This window comes from Catharus ustulatus, chromosome 17 (assembly GCF_009819885.2).
Source record: "Catharus ustulatus isolate bCatUst1 chromosome 17, bCatUst1.pri.v2, whole genome shotgun sequence".
Taxonomy (NCBI): Eukaryota; Metazoa; Chordata; class Aves; order Passeriformes; family Turdidae; genus Catharus; species Catharus ustulatus.
The window spans coordinates 7,286,712-7,306,112 of record NC_046237.1 but is presented as its reverse complement, the minus strand read 5'-3'; the positions used below and the strand labels follow the sequence as shown (position 1 = coordinate 7,306,112).

The 19,401-nt window shown below is 55.1% G+C and overlaps 1 protein-coding gene across 1 annotated transcript; it reads left to right on the top strand.

The window, feature by feature from the left end:
* Window positions 1–240: 240 nt before the first annotated feature.
* STK35 (serine/threonine kinase 35) lies at window positions 241–18,639 on the top strand. Its single transcript, XM_033075227.1, has 4 exons — window positions 241–541; window positions 1,740–2,429; window positions 7,674–8,420; window positions 14,524–18,639. The coding sequence occupies exons 1-3, from the start codon at window positions 241–243 to the stop codon at window positions 8,384–8,386; spliced, it is 1,704 nt and encodes a 567-aa protein (XP_032931118.1). The 3' UTR covers window positions 8,387–8,420; window positions 14,524–18,639.
* Window positions 18,640–19,401: the final 762 nt, after the last annotated feature.

Below are 19,401 nucleotides of genomic sequence, written 5' to 3'. Positions count from 1 at the left end.
CGCTCCAGGCTGCCGAGTGGCACCGGGGGCACGGGGCTGCGGCACGACCCCCGCAGCCTCCTAGCCTCCATTTAAAAACAAATTGAGGTCAAACCACTTGCAGGAACTGCAGCCGGCGCCGTGACACCGCGGGGCAGCCCTGCATTAGAGTCGCCGGTGGCTCCGGGGGTCACCGTCCCTTTCCCCGGGACCAGCGTGACGCAGGCGGGAGCTGCTGGAGCTGCGTGATGGTAGCGGCACATGGCTCAGCAGTGGGTCAAGAAATCAGGGAATTTTGAGAGCTCCTCCGAAACCGGCTCTGCAGACGCTGTCTTTGAGCGGCCGCGGTGCCCCGCTGACAACGGCACCGCGCGGGGGGCAGGAAAATGCGGGAGAGGCGGGTGGAAAAGTACATCTTGTGGGGCTGGATCGCTGTTTTATCCCCAAATCCACGGGGAGCAAGACGGCGGCGTGCAAAGCCCGGAGCCCGGGGGGCTGCCAGCCACCGGCAGTGCCAGGAACAGGATGACATCCCCGGGGAGCCCGGAGTGGACGGATACTCGTAATGCCCACGGGCCGGGGGGTGAATAACAATTCGGGGACGGTGCGTGGGACAGGGACTTCTGTGGTCCACCCCACCTGCTCGCATGAGAAATGCCACTAAACCAGCCCCGTGCGGAGCCAAGACTCAACCCCGCGGGGTCACGGCAAGCCGGGGGGACACACTGTCTCCCCCCGGCCCTCGCCGCCCCTCGGTGTCCCGCTCTCGGTGACCAGTGCCCGTCCCACCACACGGACACCCGATGGGTGCCGCGCCGCTCCACGCCACCCTGGGGAGCCCCCAAAACTCTTGGTCCCAGCCCGCAGGGCAGCAGCATCTTCTCGGCATCGCAGCCACTTTCTCGGGGAACTTCCAGTTGGAAACTCCCCGGTTGATCCCCGGTAGTGGGGTCGAACAGTCGGGGTGAGCGCGGCGCCCGGGAGGGGCCCCCGAATGCTGTGAAACCGGCCCGGAGCCCCGCGCCCGCCCTTCCCGGTGCGGCTGCACAGCGCCGGTTCACCGGACACCCAGCACCGCGCGGCTACCGCTGGCGCAACGGGTCCCGGGGATTTACCGGGTCCCGAGGATTTATTGGGTCCCGGGGCACCACCCTCTCCCCGGGGAATCACCTCCCTGACGGCATCATCTCCCCGCCGGGTCATCACCTACAACGTGTGCACCGCCCCCCTCCCCGGTGCATCGCTCCCGTGGCGGCATCACACACAGCGCTCCCCGGTGCACCGGACCCCTTGTACCGCACGGCTACCGCCGGTGCACCGCTCCCCACAACCCACCCCGGGGCATCCCGCCCTCCCGGTGCGCCGCCCGTCCCGGGGCGGTGGGAGGGGGTTGCTGGGGGCGGGTCACCCCCCTCCGTTACATAAGGGGTTACGTCAGGGCGCGCGGCCACGCTCTTATCCCACCGCCGCCGCCTCCGCTCCCCCACCCCGCCCATTCACACGCCGCTGCCGCGCAGCGCCCGGCCCGGAGCCCCCGCCGCCGCTGCCCAGGTGAGCCCCGCGGGCCAGGCCCGAGCGCGCACTGCCTCCCCCGGGCCGCACCCGGGGGGAAGGGGGGGAAGGAGGGACGGGGAGGGGGGGCAACCGGCGGCGGACGCCGGGGCCCCCATGACCGGCCTGTTTACACCGGCGCGGCGCGTACCACCGTGGCGGGGGAGCGGGAGGGGCCTGCCGTCGCGCTGAGCCCCTGCCTCGCCAAGCCACGCTGGCGGCGCCGCGACCCGGTTACCGCGCCCGGGGCGGGAAACCCGGACCTCCCTTTCCGAGTACGGGGCCGGTACCGGGGAGAGGCCGAGCCCCGGCGCGGCGGCCGCCGCCCCCCCCCGGCGCCGCCGTGGTTCGCCCCGCACGGCCGCGATTGGTCGAACGCTTAAAGGGGCCGGCAGCGCGCGCTTTTCCGCCCCGCGGCGCGGCGGTGGCATCGGCGCGTGCCCCCTCGCCCGCGCGGCGCTGCCCGGCACGCGGGGCGGGGGGGGCCATGGACGGCGGCCGCCGCGGGACACAAAGGACGGCGCGGCGGCGGCGGGCGACGCGGCGCGGGGCCATGGCGGCGGCGGCCGTGGCGGGGCCGGGCATCGGCGGCGGCGGCGGTGGCCCGCGGTACAGCCTGCTGGCCGAGATCGGCCGCGGCGCCTACGGCGTGGTGTACGAGGCGGTGTCAGGCCGCAGCGGCGCCCGGCTGGCGGTGAAGCGGATCCGCTGCGATGCTCCCGAGAACGTGGAGCTGGCGCTGGCCGAGTTCTGGGCCCTGACGAGCCTCCGGCGGCAGCACCCCAACGTGGTGCGGTTCGAGGAGTGCGTCCTGCAGCGGCACGGCCTGGGGCAGCGCATGAGCCACGGCAACAAGCGCAGCCAGCTCTACCTGCGCCTCGTCGAGACCTCCCTCAAAGGTACCGGCACCCCCGGGGCATCCCCGGCTCGGCCCCAGCGCCTCCTGGGCACCTCCAGGGCCCTGTCCCTGACACCCGTGTCACCCATCCCCAGCCCTGAGCACCTGGACCTGCCGCCTCCCTGCTGCCTCCAGTGACCTCCACACCCAGATCAGATCCTCCTGCCCCCTGCCAGGTTACAGCCCCGGAGCAGGTGACTGCTGGGATGCCCTGTGCGGGACATCCTGGGTTTGTCTCCTCCTCCGTGGATGCCCTTCCACAATAACTGCACTTCAGGCACTGCTGCTACCCTCACTTGTCCCCCTTCACCCTATTGCTCAAATCCCACATCGGCATCACCTGCGCTTAAGAGCACCCAAAGCTCCCCCCAGCTCTCACAATTCCCTTCTTCCCATGTTGACTCACTGCTTTTTCAGCATAACCACCCCTGGCTCTCGCTGCTGTGCCCCTGAACACCCATCACCCCTGCATCTTGGGGTTCCCTGTGAGGTATCTGCTCTAGGCTTGGTCCCATCACCCATCTCTGTCTTGTCCCTGCAGGGCTCCCCCACAGGGTCTCTTTGCTGCCACTCATCCTGAATGACCCTGTGGCCCCCTGCTGTGCTATCTGCTCCACTCTCCCTTTCCTGTATGATGCTCCTAGGAAACCATTCCCTAAACCCTACCCATGTCTTGCAGCAATACCAGTGGGGTCCCTCCACGTGCCCTGCAGTCCCACCCCCAGTCCTGAGGGGCCCTGTTGTCACCTCCAGGCTCACACCTAACCTCTGGGGGTCATCCCTGTGTGCTGGACCCCTGGCCAGCACTGACTCATCCTCTCTTACACCCCAGATCCTGAGGCTCCATCTACTACCCTGACCTGTGCCACAGCCTACACACATCCCTTGGGGACCTTCACAGCCTGTGCCCCAGACACACCAAGGGGGACATCTCCCCATCTCTGAGCATCCCAAGGCTTCAGCCTGTTACGGCTCAAGATCTCACAGTTTTAGGACTGTCCCCATGTCTTATTGCTGGCTCTATGGGAACAGTCCTGGAAACACTAATGCCTGTAGCTTGGGCTGATACCTCCATTTTCCCCTGAGGTCCCTCAGGGCTGTCAGGGGTCACCTTCTGTCACAGGTGGTGGTTGTGACGGTGACATCTCCAAAATGCTCTCTCCCTCCCTCCCTTGCTTTGCTCCCTTGGCTGCTTGTCAGACCCAGCTTTACCAATGTGCTGTGAAGATGTGGAAAAATACTGGAGCCCTGTGCCCCCAGCCTGCTGTGAGCAAAGCCAGCTCACCCCAATCCTTCCTTTCCCAAACTTGTGTGCAAGTATTCCTGTCAGCTCTTTGGGGTGCTCAGTCTCCTGCCACCCCCAGACCCTGTGCCAGGCACAGAGTTCATGCAAAGCTCCCGAGAGCCATCCTCTGAGCAAACCTGTGGCTCTAAATGTCCCAGCCTTGCCTGTCCCCTCTGTATCCCTGGTGGGTGGACATGTCCAGACCTGCCTGGCTCTCCCCATGCACCCCAGTTCGTGCTCTTCCTTCACACAACCACCCAAGGGAGGCTCCCTGAGAAGGGCAGTGTCCAAATTCCTGTACAGCCAGGGCACACAGTTCCCTGGGAGAGGAGCCAACTCTTCCCTTTGGGTGTGTGTCCAGCTGTAGCAGGAATGGGGGGGGCTCCTGCCCCCCTCTGTCATGTTGCATGCCCTGAGGAGAGGTGGCTTGGCTTAGGGAAAGCTCTTGGGGGGCTGGAGGTGCCGCGGGGGAAGGGGACCCATAGATACCCCATTGCTAGGTGGGGCTGAGCCTCCTGAATTCCCAGCAGTGAGGAGAGCTTTGCCTGCCCTGGTCCTCCTGCAGTTCATCAGAGGGGAGCAGAGCTAGGCTGTGCATCCCCAGCCTGGACAGGAGTAGTTTGACTCCCAAATCCGAGCTGGAGCGCATTCTCTTTTCATCTGCCTGGCTGCCCTCAGGGCTGTGTTGTGCCAAGCAACCTTTCCTTGCTGCCTTCCCAAACCTTGGGTCTGATAGATGTGGATAAATATTTTCCAAACAAAAACTGGAGATGGATGAGCCCTGCAGGTCTCCTGCTCTCCTTCCCTGCTGGCAGCAGAGCTGGGGCTGTGGTGGTGGCCGTGGAGCTGTGCTGCCATTCTGCCGTGCCATTCTGCACGACCGCAGCTGGGCTATTTACGGGCCAGCGCAGATGCTGTGCCAACGTGCCGGGGCTCAGGGCATGGCGAGGATTAATCTGAGACTTTCTGAATCGGGAGCACAACTGTCGGGATTTGGTCTCAGCTACGGCACACAGCCTGAACCTTTATCATTTTAATGAGATGTGGAGTAATTAATTTTAAGGGCAGGGTGTGAAAAGGAAGGTGAAAGCTCGGTGTTGAGCTGGAGGAGAGGCATGTACCTGTGCAAAGTGCTCAGAATTCTGACACAGCAGCACCTCCAGTGCTTGTGCACATCACATGCCCCTCTTGTTCCTAACTTAGAGCAGTGACAGAGCTGCCTTAAGTGAACAGGTGTAAGGTGTTGCTACTGGGACCATCAGCCTGCCACCAGCACTCAGCCTCACTCATGGGCTGCCGTGTTGTCACCTGTGTGTGTTGCCATCGTTCCAACTGCCTGGAATTCTGTGCTGCCAGCTCCCATCTCTCTGGTGCACCCTCCTTGCACAGAGGGAGTCAGAGGTTACATGTGGTGGTGGGCACTGGGGTACTGCTTCTGCTCTCGCTGGATTTTTATTTCCCCTGTGAAGCTAAGCGAATTAGCACGCTGCTAATGAGCTCCCAGGATGGGGTGGGGGAGGTGTGTGTGTGCTGCTGGGAAAGTTAGAGTGTGAGTGTGTGCCATCCTGTGTTTGGGCAGGGAGCACATGGGGATGCTGGCTTGGTGATGGAGAACAGGTCCAGCCTGTCATTGGCATCTCCTCAGCTCTTGACTGCTTGTCTTCAGTTTGCTAACATCTCATCTTTAAGGATTGTCTTGCCAGCTCTTTATGTTTAAAGCTGTTTGTTTTGAAGGCAGGAAGATGATTTAACAACTAAAACACTTTCAGATTGTAGAAAGAAAATGAGGAAATATTACTTTTGGCTAAGCCTCCACTCACAATGCTCCACCCAAAGTGAAGTGCCTGGTGCTCACAGCTACTGCTGGATCCTCGTCATCTTTCCTGTGCTTGCTGAGGTTCAGGGGCCAAGTTTTAAATCAGAGCCTTCCTTATGCTAAAAACAAACCTTGGCTTGTCAGAGCTAACAGGTCCTGCTGCTGAGCCAGTGTTTGAGCCACTTCCTGTGGCTCCAGCCAGCAGTGCTGTGTGGATGCTCCCACCTGGCTGTGTGTGAGGGATGTGCCATGCTCTCTGGCATGGTTTGATTCCTGGCAGAGAAGAGGCAGACAGTCCTGCTCCCTGTGTTGGGGCTGCAGAGGGAAGCAGAAAGCCAAACCCTGTGTCCTGCTGTGATGTTCCTGGGGTTTAACAAATCAAAGTGGTGGCTACTGTGTGAGCTGGGGCTATCCTGACTCTGCTGGGGTCTCTGCTCCCAGGACAAGCATCCTCTCTCCTTCAGTTTCCATGCTGTCATGCCAAAGGTGGCTTGCACCAGAGAAGATACATTTCCTGATCAGCATTTTGGTCTCCAGAGCCAAGCTGTCTTGTGCTGCTCCCAACTGGCCTTAGGGCTTTCATGGTGAGCCTCTTTGCAGGCAGATGAGACCCCCAAAGTGCACCCTGTACCCCGTGTAACTGCACCCTGTTCCTTCATCCCCCAGATCTAACCTTCAGACTAATCTCAGCAAAAGATTGCTGAAGATGGGGAGGTGCAGCCAAATCCTTCTGTTGTGCAGATTTCCATTTCCATAGCAGTAGCCATGGATACAGACTGTTTGTGCAAATAACCAATATCCCCACCCACACTGACTGCTGACCAGTGCAGCCCAGGGCTGGGTGTCCCTGGTAGTCCTTGGCTTTACCTGATGCTGGAAGTTTTTTGCTTTCCCAGATGCTCTCTAGGGCTTTGCTCAAACAAAACCCAACTTTGTCAAATGGGTGGAGTTATTTAACTGCTTTCAAAAACACTTGAGTTTGGCTGTGGGACTTTTTTGGCAGAGGTGAGTGGTATCCTCCAGCTTCTCTCTTATGGTGCTTAAGGATTTTTAAAAAAAAATTCTAGAGCAAAATGGTGCTCTGGTGGTGTGTGTAGGCTCTGCCAATCACCTGGGTCCTCTCTGGAGGATACTTGGGGTCTGATCATGGGGTTTGCATTCCTGGCATCAGCCAACATGGATGGGTCTGTTGTCAATGCTCCCTGGGGCATCCTGGGATCCCTGGGGAGCACCAGTGACAGACCTGGCCCCATTAGCTGATGTGGTGCTGTTGTGTTCTTCACGAGTCTAATTGATGTGCAAAAGAGCCCTTCCTTAAGAAGGAGTTTTACAGAGTAAAGCTAGAGATGCTCTGAGCTTGAAGAGCTCAGTTTGATGTCTGGTGAAGGAAGAAGCTGTTTGGGCTGTAATACTGACTAGTAGGAGTACTTGTAGTCACAAGTGTGACTGAGATTATACTTAGCAAACATTATTTGTAGCTTGGACCTCCAGTTTCCTCTCATTAAAGACTTGTTGGCACTTAATGAAAGCTGAATGAAGTGGCAGAGTTTCCCCAGCACAAATGCAATCCTTAAATGCAAAAATTTGATCTGGGAAGACCCAGTGGGCCATAGGGCTGGAACACTGGTGTGACCACTCTTGGCAAAACTGTGCTGGCAGTGTTTAGGGCTGTGATTTACTCCCTGTGTGCAGTTCCAGGAAAGTGTATGGAATGAGCCAGCCTTTGCCTCCTGCAGCAGAGCTCAGGTAGGAGAGGAGGCATTCACAAAAGTGATTTTTTTCCTGTAGACTCGCTGCTAATTGTGCCTATAGCCTCTGCTGCTTTGGCTGTCAGAGCATGGCGAGAATGGTTTGGTGGTAGGACTGAAGATGTGTTCTCTGCACTTTGCTGGGAGGAGGCCCCTGAGCTGGTTCCCAGCAGTGAGTTTGGATAAACATGGTGCTGGTGTGTTGTGCTCAACAAGATCCCAAAGCACTTGAAGACACAGCAGTGCCAGCATCACTGCTGGTGCCCTGCAGTAGGTCCCAGTCACAGTCCCAAAATTTTTGCTCTCCACACAAACCAGACCTGTTCCTCAGCCATCCTAGGTTAGTATGGACTTTGAAATGTGTCTGAAAATCTCACTTTTATCCCGTTTGGTCAGGTGAAAGGATCCTGGGCTATGCAGAGGAGCCTTGCTACCTGTGGTTCGTCATGGAGTTCTGTGAAGGGGGAGACCTCAACCAGTATGTGCTGTCCCGGAGGCCCGACCCAGCCACCAACAAGAGCTTCATGCTGCAGCTCACCAGCGCCATTGCCTTCCTGCACAAGAACCACATTGTCCACCGGGACCTGAAACCAGACAACATCCTGATAACTGAGAAATCTGGCACCCCTGTGCTCAAGGTGGCTGACTTTGGGCTCAGCAAGGTCTGCGCTGGCCTGACTGCTCGGGGCAAGGAGGGTGGGCATGAGAACAAAAATGTGAATGTGAACAAGTACTGGCTGTCCTCGGCCTGTGGCTCTGACTTCTACATGGCACCCGAGGTGTGGGAGGGACACTACACTGCCAAGGCTGACATCTTTGCCCTGGGCATCATCATCTGGGCCATGATTGAGAGGATCACTTTCATTGACGCTGAGACCAAGAAGGAGCTGCTGGGGACATACATCAAGCAGGGGACTGAGATTGTGCCCGTTGGGGAGGCGCTGCTAGAAAACCCAAAGATGGAGCTGCACATCCCTCAGAAACGCAGGACTTCCATGTCTGAGGGGATCAAGCAGCTCTTGAAAGACATGTTGGCTGCTAACCCGCAGGATCGACCTGATGCCTTTGAGCTTGAAACCAGAATGGACCAGGTTACATGTGCTGCTTAAATTCAGGGCAGGGCACTGCTGTGCTTTGCAGCTGGTAAGTGATTCGCACTTTTTGTCTTATTTCTGTTGGCTGCACTGGTCCAATAGTGCATTTTGTAGTGACACAAAGGAGTCTTTTATGTTCCTAGAGTTATTTCTATAGTGACTCATCAGAGCACTGCTTCTGAGATTGTTTTCACCTATTCTACTGCAAAAATAAAGTAGAGGTGAGAAATAGAATTAGCAGCTGCACATCCTGTCACTGCCTGAGGGCCCAGTGGAGCTGGAAGGGCTGGGAAGGAGCTTTGCTCCTCAGAAGTCCTGGCCAGTGGCCGAGACAGACTGGGGCACAGCAGAGACACCTGCAAGCACTTGCTGTAAGCTTAGGGGACATCTGTCTCTCTCAGGGTCAGGGAGGGATCTGCCAGTTGTGCCTCCTCTGCTGTGTGATGTAGTTTGCACAGTCTGTGCTGGAGCTCCCTGTCTAGCACCATACCCCTCCCCTGTGACACTGGGACAGGACACCTCTGGGCCCAGCTGGCTCAGTGAGTAGGCACCAAGTGGCACATCTGTCTTGGCACAAAACTCCTTGCTTTCACCTACAAGGCACGTGGGTCCATCTTGTGGCTCTGTTTCATTTCCCTATTAAAGGCAGGACTTCCCTTTGGTGTGAACACCAGTGGCTCAAACCCGGGAGATGCTTTCATCTCCAGCATCTGTGTTTGTAGACCTAGGTCTACTCAGGAAGGAAGCTTAAAAACAGCTCTGCTCAGACAGAGCTCAGCTCTGTCCAGAGTCCCCTCCCTTCTCCCCCTCTGCTAAACAATCTTAAGCTCAGAGGTCCTGGTCCTGCGGCCTGGGTGGTCACACACAGTCTGGAAGGATCCCCAGGGATGTGGTGTAGCTGGCAGTGTCACTCACCAGTGACACAGAAGGACTGGGAGGTGTTGCCTACATGGCAAAGCTGTCTGTAAACAGGAGCTGTTACTAGGGATTCTCCCAGCCAAACATTTCAATGAAACTGAAGAATTACAGATTACCAGGGGTGAGGCTGACATCTTTCCAGCCCACATCCTTTCTCAGGCTCCTGCAGAGCTGCCTGCCCATCACTGGTCCCTGGAGATCTTTCACAGCCTGCCTGTGTCAGGTGCTGGCATCACAGCTTGGGCCCCAGCCCTCTCTTCACCCTAAAACCACACCCAGCCAGCTAGACTGGAGCTGACCATGGATGCAAGAGGGCAAAGAGGGAGGAAATTCTGTCCCTAGCCAGCACTCACCAGCCCTCAGCTGATGCCTGTGCTTGTCCAGCTCTGAGAGCAAGCCCTCAGCAGCAGGCACTGGGGAAGGTGGAGGTATTTTGGCAGGTTTTGCTAAAACCCCTCATTGCTACCACCTGGGGGTTCCTCAGCTTATAGAAAACGCTGTGGTGCCTGACCACCCTCTCTGTGTGCCCAGGTACACTCTGTGCTGTTTGTAGAGAAACAGGGATGGAAATGAATAGACCCATTGGGTGGGTCTTGTTCTTCTCTGTTGGTTTGTCCAAACCGGTCCACAGACTATCTTCTCTGTACTCTTCCACAAAATACATCACACCCATCTCAAGTGATTCAAGCAGCGCTGCTTAGGGCTGGATACTGGTCTCAGTGCAAGTGTGGGCTGGGGATTAGGGTGGGGGAGTGAATCTGTGGAAATGTGAGCCCTTGAGATGGGTGTGCTCCAGCCCTGGGGCATGAGCAGCCACCCTGCCTTGTGCCCCGGGGCGAGGCGTGGGGCTGTGGGAGCAGCTCTGCTGCGTGTGGAGGGTCAGGCCGGGCTGTGCCATCTGCGCTGGCTCTGTGCTGACACGATGCTGCTGCGTTATGCAACCAGCCCCTGCCCTCGGGGGAAAATTCATCCTGCGCAGATCTGCGGAATAGTACATGAAGGGATAACAAACACCGAGGGGACAGTCCTACCCCGCGGCTGTTTGCTCAAACCCAGCTGCCTTCTGCAGCCCCCCCCCCAGCTCCACTCCATCCCTGAGTCTGCACCGATCGTCGTGACACAGCTGCAGCAGCCAGGGATGCTCTTACATAACCCAACCTGGCACATGGAGCGGGGTCGCTTGGCCCAGATAGAGCCCAGCACCGGCCATATGTTCCCTGCAAACCCAGAGCATTCCTCTGCCTCACTCGTGGGGCAGCCAGAATATTTGGTGTGCTTTGCTGTATGGCTTTCTTGGTGTAGTTGTGCATTCCAATCAGCCTTCTTCTGGCTGCTATTAAATGCAAATCTTAAATTGGAAACCTGCTTGAGAAGCTTAAAATGGGATTTAGAGCAGAGCCTGAATTCTGTACTCAGGTAATTTTAGTTGACCGAGAAACTCATGTAACCTCTTCCAACTTATTGTGGTACTGGTGTGTAGCTTTGCTATGCTGGGTCATGCAGCAGGTTCTTCCCCAGGACAGTTCAGACCTGCTCAGCCTTGGTTCATGTCATAACCTGGAAAACTGTAATCCTGCCTGACCCAGGGAATTGGATTTTTTGTTTATTCTTTGCTGCGCCACTGACCTCTTCAGATTTCACTTCATGTCTCAGCAGCTTCACCTTTAGTTCTGCCACAGATGTGATGCACACCTGAGAGCTTAATGCTGTGTTGCCCTTCCAAAATGAAGATAGGAAATGTCAGTTCTCAGACAAGAAAGTGTTTTTGGCTTGATGTATGCTGGCCACTGGGCTCCCTGAGGTGGAGATGACAGTGTTATCTCCTTGCTTTTCCCACTGCTGGTGGCCCTGGGGCAATAGTACCAGCAGAGGTGGGCAGTGTTTCCATGGGACAAACAAAGGTATTCTCTTTTTAATTTGAACATTTAATTCTTCCCTGCCTTCTACAATTGTTTAAATATAGCCAAGTTTATCTACAGCTCTCTAGAGTTTTTGGGAAAAACTGCCTTTTGGGTAAAGAGGACAAAAGCCTTTCTAGCACAATGAGGGTTGTGCTGGATATCTGCTGATGGGTCTCTGTGATAGCTCAGCACTGACTGCACTGCCCACTGGGAGTATTTCACCCCTTCTTCGCAGTGCTGGAAGGCTGGAGTGACTCTCCTTTCCTGCCGTGTGAACATCTCTCTTTCTGTGTCACCTTTGTCGTTGTCCTGCAGAGTCCCTGGGGATGGTGAGGGGCCTCCCTGCGATGCTGCTGCAGTGGAATCTTCTGGTGGGGTGGGTTTGTGCAACCCTTAGGTTGCAGAGGAGCAAGGTACAGTGGCAGTGTGGCCTTTTGCAGCTCACTGCAGTGACACAGGGGCCTTGGGCACAGGAACACAAGGGGCAAGTACAGCATCACCCACCACTAACAGTTACATGTTTGAGAAACTTTGTAGTTTTGATTCACACGGAACATTAAACTACAATGGATGTGATCACTGTAGAGGCAGTTTGTTCTGCTAGATTGTATTCCATTATATTTTCACTGTGCATGAAACAGTTGGTCTGATTTTGGTGGATGCTCAAGATGAATGGCAAGAATCTCTGCAGGCTGCAGCATCTCAGGGGCTGTCATGAGCAGGAAGGTGTTCAATAGCTGTGGCCAGTCTGGTTCTCTCCAGCACTCCTCTGTCACTGGCTTTGATTATTCCAGTTTCAGCTGAAAGTGGCTGTTTGTATTTGCATTGTTCTGCTCTTTGCATTTTCAACGTGCACCAGGAGCTGATGCTGAGCAAGCTCATCTGCTCACCCTGAATGTTGGTGTCTACCCTGGCCAGAGCTCTCTGGTGCTGTGCCCAACCACTCCCAGCACTGCTGATAAAGTGCTGCCCTGTGGAATTTCAGAGTTGGAGGATGGACAGGAATCAGGGACACAGCAGCAACTCTGAGAGCTGTCAGTGAACATGGGCTGCTGGATCAAGTTGGATCTTGTCTGTTAGCATCACTCAGCTCAAATTTTACTCACTGGCCAGTTAAAGGACAGCATTTTCATTCCTAAAACAATGTTGGTTTTGGCTTTGGACTGTTTTCAGTGTGGTTTGTGGATCTTGGCATGGACAAAAGCCACAGGACAGTAAAAGCAAGGTCAGTTCCTCTTCTCAGCCACAGCAGTGAATGCAGCATCACAGGGGCCACCCCATAGAGTGGTGACATCCTTCTGGGCAGTGTTGATTCTGCCTGGGGTGAAATGAAGCCCTGACTATGTCACCTCTGGCCAATTGTATTGGTGTTTGTTTGCTCGTTGTCACCCCTGGGGGAGGTCACTGCAGTTAGATTTAAGGATTCACCCAAGGAATGCATCACAAGTATAGGTACAGAGCGTGAGGGAAGGCTCAGGGGATAAATCGGTTACGCAGCCCCCTTCCCTCGCACTCTGTGTTCCCACACAGGGGCAGATGACATGGTTAACAGGAAGAGGTGATGGGTTATCTCTCCCTCCTCTGCACTGAGTCCTCTCTGCCATGCAGACCCCACTGCCACCACCCCTCTGTGTGACCCACGCATTGGTGTCATCTTGTGTGCTGGGTGGGGGCTCCATGGGCTGCTGGTTCACATCCTGCTGATGCCGAATGAACATTCGAGCTGATTAAAACTATAAGTGGCATCAGTGGAGGGATTAAAAGCTCTTGAACAAGCCCCTGCAAAAACGTGCGTCAGTGGGGTGAGCTCTCCTGTCTCAGAGCAGTGAGCTCAGGGCTGCTCAACCGAGAGCCTTCCCTGCAAATATTCCTACTCCAGGGAAGCACAAACAGAAACCCTGCCCTACTTGCTAACGAAGCTGCATAATAGGAGAAACCTTCCAGAAGAATCCTTGTGTGTTTGCCCTGACCTGATGTCTGTGTGCCTCTCGCCTCTTCAAACAGAAAGGCTTTATTCTGATGGCAGCCTGCAAAAGTGGCATCCATTGGTTAGCCTCTCCTGGAAAGGAGTGTGCCCACGTCCCTGCCTTCTGCTCTGAGCAGCCTTGTCCTTTAGAAATGTGTTCCTTAGGCAAGGATTTCTTTAATGAGATTTCCTAGGGCTAAGGAATTGAAATTTGCTGGGCAGTGGCATTTTTTCTGCAGCGGGTCTTTCCTGCTGCTCCCTTGGTGTCTCTGCAGAGCCCCTCGCCCATCCCTGCTGGGGTGGGACCTGCCTCTGCTGAATGGGGGAGCTAAATCTACCCCCTGCAATTTTTTTCCCATGTAACTGTCTGAGTTTAGAGCTCATGGACCACCCCCGCTGCTTCCCAGCACAACCATTGCCCTGGGCTCTGCTGGTGCCTCCTTGAGTTTGGGACATCCTAAAGGGTTTATTTTTAGTACAGAAGTGGCATCATGTGTATGTGTGCTGTTCTTCTGCTGTCTGCAGGGATTTTTCTGGGTTGCAGACAAATTGTGTGGAAAACGCTGGTGGCTTATGTGCAGAGCTGAGCATTCCCATGTCCCTGAGCTCAGAGGACAGGAGGGTGCCAGGGCTGTGGATGAATTGGGTGCAGCATCTCTGCTGCTACAGGGACTGTGGGGGTTGTTGTGTATTGAGGCTTTGGCCAAAGCAGGGATTGGTGCAGCAAATACTCTAAAATCCCTGGCACTGAGCATCCTTGTGGGCTGAGCTGCAAGCCTCTCCTTCTCTGCTTCCAGTTGCACCAGCCTGGATTTTACTCTCCTTTTGCAGAGCCACTCGTGATGCCTGAGCTGCTGCTGACGCAGCGGGCGAGTGGTGCAGGGCAGCTCGGGGGTTGCAGCTTGTTCCACCTTTCCTGGTGGAGTACAGGGAGCCAGCACTCACAAACACATCACATGGACTCTCAAGGCCAGGCTCTGCTGTGGGAACACTTGTCCTTGTTCCAGCAGGGCTGTCACTGCAGGGAGCTGTGTGGGATGGGGCTGTGTTGTGGGGAGATGCTCAGCCCCAGCCCTGGGGCAGCTGGATGTGGTGTCCTTGGCAGTGTGCTCCATGCACTGCTGTCTGAGTCCCTCTGGGAAAAAACTGACTGTAAACGGAGCCCAGTTCCTATCTGGATCAATAGCAAAACCACTGAGCAGCAGAGAGATGTGGCATCTCTCTGTTAAATGGGATAAGTGAGCAGGTGACAGGAACGGTGTCCTACACCCCTTCCAACAGCCAATGCCTGGAGTCACAGTGTGGTAACTGAGACAAACCACTAACAAACCTGACCTCTCTTTCTCCTCTCTTGTTTTTTCTTGCAGATATATTACCAGGGACCCATAATCTCCATTATTTATGTGCAACAAGGAAGTCAAAGATAAGGGAAGATGATGATACAGAAGATCCCTGGTCTACAGGATCTCCGGCAATGTGAAATATTTGGGTGTTACCTTTTGTGTTGGAAGGGATGTTGTGGGGGTGTGGGAGGGGGCTGCAGGGGCCTGTGGAACATCACAAGCTGGCAGCTGTCACACTCACAAGACTTTGGAACAAGATCCAGAGAGCAGAACTGCCCTTGTCAGCCCTCCCCATGTCTCCTATGCTGCTGTTTGACTCGGTAGATGTTTCTAGGGATGTGGTTTCATAAGGAAGTGGGAATCAGCAGCCTGATGGTGAGGTGTGCTGCCAGGTACCAGCTCTGAGTCCAGCTGGGCACAGTTTTGGGTTCAAAGTTATTGATTTTGCCTAGGGAAAATGGGAGCAAAGTGTTGGCTAGGTTTGCATTGGGAGTGCAGTGCTTTAGGAAAAACAAGTCTCTTGGACCACATGTTGCAAGCAGCTGAATAACTTCATAGCCAGGCAGCTCCTGAATAGGTGGTGCTGCCCAGGCTTGTGGGCAGCTGACATTAGGATAGAGTAGGATAAATAAGCTGGAAAGCCATTTGGCAAAGCAGGTCTTCCCAAGCTGGATTTCGTGATCATCTTTGTTACTGTCTTTCTATTCAGAGGCAACTGGGGAGCTGCTGAGTTCATTTTCAGGTTGACATTATCTGAGTACAGGAGAAACAGAAAGCAGTCTGCTGCTCTGATCCATTTAATGCCAAACTTCAGTCGATAGGAACAATGCTCTGGAGAGGAGGAGGTTTGGCCTTAATGGGTCATGGGCTGGGTTCTAGCCTCCCACAGGACACTTTTCCCTGCTAGCTAATGATCTCCAGGAAGCAAAAGGCAATGCTGCTGTTCAGGGTGGGTTACAGTACAATACAGCTCAGGTCAGGAGATTGGAACCTCAGGCTGAGCAGTTAATACTCTATTTCCTTGCCTATATTTAAAGCAAAACTCCTATTCTGGGGCTGTCCTGTGTTGATGATCTTTAGACTTTGCTCACTGTAAATGCAATGTAAAGCACCACCTCTTCTCTACCCTGCAGCTTCTGAACCACCTAAAATGTTTCTCAGCAGGTAAAATCACCCAGCAGTGGTTTGGGAAGTGGGCTGGTCTGACTCAGCATCACTCCTGAGCTGCTGGGGTGCTCTGTCTGGAGTTGGCCATGGCCACAGGCAGGAGAGGGTCCTCCTGGCCCCCTCATGCCTGGCTATGGGAACTGCTCCTTGCCTGCAGCTCTCCTCTGTCATCACTGACAGTTCCTAGATGTTCCTCCGTGTATCTCCTCAGTGTACTATGCTGACCTCATAGGAATGAACGGAAATGGAGGAAATTCAGGTGGACTCAGGCAGAGCAGGGAAAGGATGGAGGGGCTTCTTTCTTCTTTTCCATGTTTTCCAGGACACAAAGCTAAAGCCATGGCTGCAGGAAGGCCTGATCCTTCTTAGGAGGGCCAGGAGGCTCCAAACAGGCTGTTGGTGACTTGTGAAGGTTTGCACAGCACAAATGCACTGCCAAGCCCTTCTTCTCACTGTGCTTGTGTTTGTCCCTAGGGATGCTTCTATGGGCTGCAACTGGGTGGGATTCCTGCAGCTTTGTGTGTTGCATCCCACAGGAAGGGGAGAGTGAACTCACAAATGCAGTGTTAGTACCCTGATCACTGGACCATCCTTCCTTCACCTGGCAGAGCCTTTGCTCTTTACAGCTGTTCCAACTGAACCCTGGCCTGAACGGGTGCAGGAAGAGGGCAGGAGGTGAAGCTGGAAGGCAGTGAGTGGATAGCCCTGTTCTTTTCAGGACAGGAGTGAGTCCAGCAGGCCCTGGGAGGGTCAGCCCTCTTGGCCCACTGCTGTTTCAGGCCATCTTCAAACCACACATCTCCACCTCAGCTTTTGCATTGCAGATGTGTTTTTCAAGCAGCTTGATGTTAGTGAGCTAGACCGTAGTGCCTTACTTAGGATTTAGCAAACACTTCCAAGGAGGAGTCCTAGGACTGCTAGCCTTTGGCCAACGTGGATGTTTTCCTGATTAGTTTGTCCTTTTAAGAGCATTTCTCTCTGATTTTGCTGCTGTTTGTGCTCAGCTCCCCAGACTATACAGGAACCTGCCTTGTGTTTACAGCTCCCCACAGCTCTCCTTCAGTTACTTTGGCCCAGACCAGCACTCCCTCTAGAACAAGGTGGGAACAGGGAACAAAAAGCTCAAACCTGCATATGCTGTGGGATGGAGAATGTTTAGGCTTCTCTTCCCAGGTGGGTCTGTTGGGCCTCACCTGCCCAGCTCCTGCAGGCCAGACTTCTTCCTCTGCTGTGGATGTTTGGCACTAGGATGCAGCACTGGGAAAATCCAAGTGTAAAAAAGCAGCACCAAGCCTGTAGCCCATTTCCCAGCCCAGGGCCATGCTGTTTGTCTCTTCCTGGCTGCAGTGAAGCTGAGCATCCAGGTGCTGGGGGTAGCTGGTTGGTGTGGGGGGAGCCAAGCCCCCTTTGCAGAACTCTGGGCTCGTGCGGCCCCAGATGGTGCCAGGGGAGTGATTGTATGAAACTGTTTACTTCTGATTTTGCTGTTTACAAGAGGGATGTGGGGTGGGTGGGGGGAACAAGCCAAGCCTCAGGAGGATTGGGAAACGTGTTATCTGCACCAGCCCTGCAGCAAGGCCGACACCACCGGCATCACGCAGGTGTCACGGGGATCTCCCAGCCAGCTTTGGTCCATGGGGAGGAAAGCAGAGGTGGCTCTAGCTTAGAGGGGTTAGATTAGCTCCCCTATATCCCCTTGCTGCTGTGTTTGAGGTTCAGCAGTGCTAGTGACAGATAAGAGTTACCCCTGTGGTCTTCCTTTACTCCTCAGGACCCGGCTCCTTCACATATCACAGGCTCCCAGAGCCTTTCTGGAGCAATAAGATGTAAAACAAACTTTACCATCGTTGTGGAAATCCTCAGTTGTGTGCAGTGTCTCTCCTCCGTATGCAGTACGAGTCTGGGTTTAAGCCTGCCAAGCATCACAGGGCAGCTGCTGCAGGGCACAAACTGGGATTTGTTTCCTTGGGCTTTCTGCGGGTCAGGAGAACAGGGAAACACTCTGCTGCTTTCCTTCCTTACCCCAGGCCTGTGCTGCCCAAAGCCTCACACTACAGCTGCCTGGGGCAAGGGTGCTCCTGGCCCTCTTTGGCAATGCTGGCATGGGATGCATGGGATGGGGGAGAGGAGCTCAGTGCTGTGCTCCACTCCTCACAGTCCCCATCCCATCAGCATTGGGAAAGCAGAGCCCCCATTCCTTTGCACTGGGATGCAGCCAATGCTTGTGCCACTGGGAAGAGTTGTGCCAGTGGCTCCTGTGCTCCTCAGCTGGCTACAGACACATCCAGCGTGTGGGCCCTTCAAGTCCAGACACATTTCACACTTCAGGGTGTCTGTGGTGGTGGGTGTAGCTGGAAGGGAAGTGCAGGGAGCTGCTCTCTTCCAGCTGTGATCTGCCAGATCATTTCTCTGCAGCCTGCCCAAATGCTTTGAGCCCTGGGGGTGTGTCTGGTCTACTGGGAAAGCTCACAGGGGCCACACAGGACTGCCTGGTGGCCCCAGCCTGGCGCCTCTTCCCTCCACAGCAGCTGCCCAAGCCAGCATGGGCCTTCAGCTCACTCACCCAGCAGAAAACAGCAACTTTGCAGGGTGAGCTTCTTCACTACCACACCAGTGGAGTTCTGTGTGAGACCTAGGAGAGGGGCACCCTGCCCCAGCCCTGCTGAGGGCCCTTCCCACTCTACACAGCTCCTGTGCTGAGCTAGCAAGAACAGAAGGTTTAAACCCAGACTCCAAACTAAAGATAATATTAGTAAATGAATTTGTATTTTTTTTGTTTTGCACAGAAGCTGGTAATCTAGGACCTATGTGTGAACAAATTTATATGAATTTTTTTTGTACTTGGTTTACTTGGGTTGGTATGAAACATTCTATTTAAGTTCTTTGAACACTGTGGATCCCCTGATGTGTATGAATGGCAGAGGCTTTGTAAATTAAGGGACGTTTGTGTGAATAAAGGTATTTGATGGGGTTGAAAAGCCACACACAACTTGAAACGTCAGCTCTGTGTGTTTGTCCTTTGCTGTGGTGGCAGCAGTGGGGTCAAAAGGGTGTTCCTGGCAGCAGTGGACTGACCAAGGCCCTAAGCAGCTCTGGCTCCATCCTGGAGGACCGGTCCAGCTAAGCCCCAGCGGGAACTGGGCTAGCTGACCTGACCTCGGGGCTTAGGTCACTAAACCAAGGCACCCCAGCCAGTGCCAACCAGAACGTGGCTCCCTGGCAGGTGGCACTTGTGGCCCTTTATCCTTACCCTGGATTAGGATTAACCCCATTCTTGATGCAGACACCAAGTAGGACATGGTGATTAGTGGGACAGGTACACTTGGCCTCTGCCTGCACAGACACCTCCCCATCCTGCCCCTTCTTCCTCAGCTGGCCACAAGCTGACACCCCCATGGTTCAGGAGCCAGAACGGACGAGCAGCCCCTCACCCAGCTGGCTGCTCACTGGGGGTGTCTACAAACCCCACAAGGAAAACACCCAGCAGCACTGCCTCTTGAGTATCCACAACCACCTTCTCCCTTTGCACAGATCCTCTGCCCTAAATCCCAGCTAACCAAACTGGGAGCCTCCAGTGCCACAGCTGCCATCCACGATACAAAAAGCATCACGAGGCTGAGCTGCATCCTGCAGCCACGAGAAGTTTTCCTGTGGCTGATGCCCACAGGTGTCCAGCAGCCTGTGGCCACCCCGAGCCGGCGTGGGGCACAGGATGTGCTGGCGCTCGCCAGCCCT